This window comes from Limulus polyphemus, unplaced genomic scaffold (genome assembly GCF_000517525.1).
Source record: "Limulus polyphemus unplaced genomic scaffold, Limulus_polyphemus-2.1.2 Scaffold687, whole genome shotgun sequence".
Taxonomy (NCBI): Eukaryota; Metazoa; Arthropoda; class Merostomata; order Xiphosura; family Limulidae; genus Limulus; species Limulus polyphemus.
The window spans coordinates 20,272-25,001 of NW_013666297.1; the positions used below are offsets into that span (position 1 = coordinate 20,272).

At 31.3% G+C, this 4,730-nt stretch overlaps 1 protein-coding gene across 5 annotated transcripts in view; it reads left to right on the forward strand.

The window, feature by feature from the left end:
* The window catches only part of LOC106459957 (PR domain zinc finger protein 10-like), an 84,243-nt gene that overhangs the window by 19,836 nt on the left and 59,677 nt on the right, over positions 1–4,730 (forward strand). For all 5 annotated transcript variants that reach the window (XM_013919629.2, XM_022386534.1, XM_022386533.1 and 2 more), the window contains one exon: positions 2,865–3,683. In XM_013919629.2, coding sequence (XP_013775083.2) covers positions 2,865–3,683 — 819 coding nt within the window. The remainder of the gene's footprint in view (positions 1–2,864; positions 3,684–4,730) is intronic.

A 4,730-nucleotide genomic window follows, 5' to 3' on the forward strand; every position in this document is an offset into this window, starting at 1 on the left:
CCTCAGATTTCATAACTGAAATAAATAAATTTTGTAAAATCAAGCTTGACTAACAAAGAAGCAGAAAAGTGCAGTCGAGACAGTCAAATTTCAGTGAGACAATCAAAGTTATGCTCATTCGTGAAATGAATTTGGGGTGTATTCATAGAATAATTATTGATAAAAAATCAAATTAGAAAAGCCAGTGCATTTTGGTAACACTATGTTCCAACAATGGCTTTTATGTTATGTCGCTTAGCAACCAAAGTATAACCTAATATTATTGTTAGTCTATATACTGAAAGTATAAAATGAAATGTATAGACAATAAAACTGGAAACTATATATATTGATTTTTTAATTTAGTGTCTTCCTTGATTAAAGAGGTTTGTTTTTTCATTAAAAAATTTGGTGATATAACAGAAAATAGATAATTCAGAAAGGATTTAAGTTCAGAATTGAATCGATATTTTCACTTTCATGATAAATTTTATGCACTTGGCTCTAGGCTAGGTGATCCAACATTATGTCTTTACTTTAGGCTTATTATACCAACACTCACTACACTTACAAGATTTTATGGCACCTCTCCCCCTGCACCCCATCACTAAAATTGTAAAGTGCAGACAGAGTTTGAACTATTCTATCTGGATAAATGCATTTTGGCTTTTATGTCTCCTTCTATTTCAAGAAATCAAGCATGTCATGACACACACTGGCTTTTATATAGGTTAGATTTCAGGATTGTTGGAACATTTTAAATAATTTTCTTATGAAGGAGCCCCAGTGTTATAAACTTCAAAGGTAAAGACTATGATATGTCCTTTTAACTCTGTCAATAATGTCAGTCCATTGGATAGACTTTGCTTCTATGGGCTTATAAATATCAATGTTTACTATATGTATGAAATCACTAAATGTATCTTAGCGAAATTTGGAAAGCTTTTATTAAACATTATAAGTCTGTTTTATACAAAAAGTTGATTTTTTAGTAAAGTATTTCTACTACAGACTTGTTGGTGAATGTACAAAGCCATTACTGTGTTTCAATCTGAGTAAAAGGTAATTTTCATTATAAAAATTAAAAATAATTTTTTTTGTCATCTTAAAGTGTTCACACTTCACTTGTATCACCTCTAGAAGTTCCTAAATGAATATCAAAAGTTTGTTTTTCTCTTATTTTCTCTACCTAACATTAACTGTAGCAAAATCATCAATGTACAGAAGGAACAAAAATTAAAAATATGAAACAGGATCAATAATACTTTTTTCTAGAATGACAACACATTGTAACAGACAATAACAATTATTTATCGTAATGGAGTCAGCTATCTAACCCTGTCACAACTGCTTGCTTTTACTTTTATTACTTTACAATGCCCTTTAAACCCTATTTAAGTATGTAACAGGCAGTTAACTACAGTAGTAGTAGTTACTCTAAACAACGAATAAAATTACAATTCTATGATAAGATAGCTGGAGTTAGTTTATTAAAATTTTATTTACTTTTTTTTTCATTTACTCTTGTCATATAAACTAACAAGTTTTTACTTTTCACATTTTAGTTACTTTTGCTCAATAATATATAATAATAAAGTTGTATTAAAGTTGAAACATATCTCACTAACTTGTACTCAATAGCATACTTTCATAGGACTAATTTTTTCACGATATTTTGGTTATCTGCAAAATCGTTAATGTTTTTTTTTAAATATATATTTTAGAACACGAAACATATAATACACTAGAATACAATGTTTGCTAACTACTATAATGTAATTGGCTTTCTACTTAAGCCATAAATAGGTTAAAATTCTGTTGGATGCACAGAGCGTAAAAACACAATTTTAAACAATGAAACTTGGACTAAATATGTACTTACATTGTTATGTTTTATACATAACATAAATCCTTGGAGGAAGTTGAAGACTTTAAAAATATATATAATTTACAAGATGTACTCTAATATTTGTGTACATATAAATAAACTGTTCAATAATAAAGTAAAATAATGTAAGTAGATAAAAATATTATTGGGTTATTTTTATATTTTGTAATAATATTGAAGATTTTTAAGAATAACAGTTTTTTGTCCAGTTAATTTTTTTCCATGTAATCGCTATAATTCTTTTATAAATTCAGACTGGAAATTATCAAATTTTTCCAAGGGATAGTTAACAATGACGGCAGTTGCCATCCATTCTACAGTTTCTAAAACCTCTATACTTGTGTCACTACAACACTCAGGCTGGGAATTATCAAATTTTTCCAAGGGATAGTTAACAATGATGAAACTGTAGAATGGATGGCAACTGCCTGTTGTAGAGACACAAGAATAGAGGTTTTATAAACTCAGGCTGGAAATTATCAAATTTTTCCAAGGGATAGTTAACAATGATGAAACTGTAGAATGGATGGCAACTGCCTGTTGTAGACACACAAGTACGTCTTCCGCCATCCATTCTACAAAGTTTCATCATGAATACTCTGGCTAAATAATCTATCAAAGGATAGTTAACAACTTTCAATTAGTAATACATGCATTAAACATACTTTAAGGAAATTATTATAATTGTATATTAAGTTGCATTGTAGTTGTCTTTCTTTTGTTTTTTAATCTTTTTGTTGAAGCATTATTCTTAAAAAGTAAAAACATTGTATGTCCCCAAAACCAAGACCTTGATTAATAAAACCTTTTAAGTCTTGTATGAATTATGTGAACCTCATTATACCTAACTCTTTATGACATCAAGAGTAAAGTATTGTCTATACAGCAAAAATATGTTCAGTAATCTGAATTTGTATGTTTATATATTCAAGAAAAATGTCCCAAAAACAATTTATGGCTTGAGAGTAAAAGCGTTTTGATTTTTATTATTTTACAGCCCTTCAGTTCTCGTAGCCATTCTCCCATTATTAACCAAGCTTTAGCAGGAACTGCTAATGCAACTGAAGATCTTGCAATTTCTCAGCATCGTTCATGTTCTGAATCTTCTATTGATCGAGTACCAATTACAGTTGAACAGTTGGTGTTGCAGCATGAAGATCCAGATGGACATACTAATACAGCAGACAGCTTAGGTCTACCTCTGGTTTTAGATCGAACAAACTTAGCTGCAATTATAGCTACCTCACAATCAGAAGGTCCAGTCTGTCTGGATACCTCAAATCTTCATCGACCAAATTTTTCTACTAGTCACCTGTTGCAACAGGGTGCTTTGCTGACTAATGAACACCATCAAATTGCACTATCTGATGGAACCAACAGTCTGTCACCAAACCTTATGCCATCAGTGTTGAGTCAGAGAGAGTTGCTGACAAGTATGATTCCACTGGCTTCCATGAAATCATCAGCCAGCCACAATATGGTTTCATCTTTTCCTATCAGTCATAAGCAGATGCTTGCTCAAAAGTATGCTGCAGAAATTGAAAGACCAGAAACTTTATCTTTTTCTGCAGATGTACAAGGACATAGCCAGTATGTTGTTGAAAATCTGGATGACAGGATTTCAGCACATTTTGCAGTAACTTCAGGCATCGGTGTACTTATGGATTCCCAAGCAGTCACTGTTTATCCTACTCATCATTCCGTATCAATAGTCTCAACATCTGGCTCCCCAAGCTTCACTGTTGAAGGCTACAATCTAGAAAGAGGTGCAGCAGTTGTAAGCAGTTCCCAGGAAAATCATGAAGAATTGATGGAGGTAAATAAGAGAATTTGTTTATGATTTAGTTTTAAGTGAGAAACAAGGAAATCCGACATGTAGTTCTTTTTATTTAATAATTACTTTATACATAATCTTATGCTTTATAATTGAATTTCTTATGCAATTGATAATAAGTGGCCATCTGGTCCAACATTCTCCCTGTAAAAAAAATGAAGCCTTGCAATTATTTCAGCTAGACAATCAAACAAAGCGAGTGCACCAGTTTAGGCCTGAAAATAACAGTGATGAAATTAGATGTGGCAGTTAACTCAATTAATCAAAATAATCAATTACCTGTGAGCTTCAGTTACATTAATTGTTGTCACATAAAATAATTGATTAATTGATATTTGTGTTTTTAATTTTTTGGAACTATCCATGTAATTGAAATATGATTTCTCATTAGTATTATTGATTAATTTAAGGTTGTTAAGTTTAATCAGTTAGTGTCACAACTTGCAAAAATAACCAACTAATCAAAATTGTTGTTTCTGGTTAGTACTATTTTCAACTATCCAAGTCTCATGTGAGAATAATAAATCGGTTGAATGTAATTGATTAATAAGCCAGAAGATTAAACCAGCCTTGAACATAAGTACAGAAAATGTACCATTCCACAAAAAATGTTACCAACCCACTTACTCCTTCCTCATGTAGCCTGACAGCCTGAAGATGTTAGATGCCACAAGTGAGTTGTATTCTGTAACCTACATACCATTGTTTCTCTGTGTAATTAATCTAAGAGTCATTTATATAAATAAGCTTAACATTTTTTATGTTTCTATCCTGTTCGTTGCACTGAACCATCTGTCAGAACTTGCACTTGAAACTGGCACACATACCAAAATAGATACAAGTACGGTCATCAGTGGAAATTTTTGTGGCTGGCCAATGGTGTTCTTGCACAACAGTTCAAATTTCAGGGTTTTTTTAAAACTCAAACCACTCATCAGACAGCGGTTTTTCATTTTGAGTATGAGAAAAATTGAAATGACAACTTCAGGAGTTTGCAAGATGCCTACTATCTTTTTTTTCTGTCTTGAT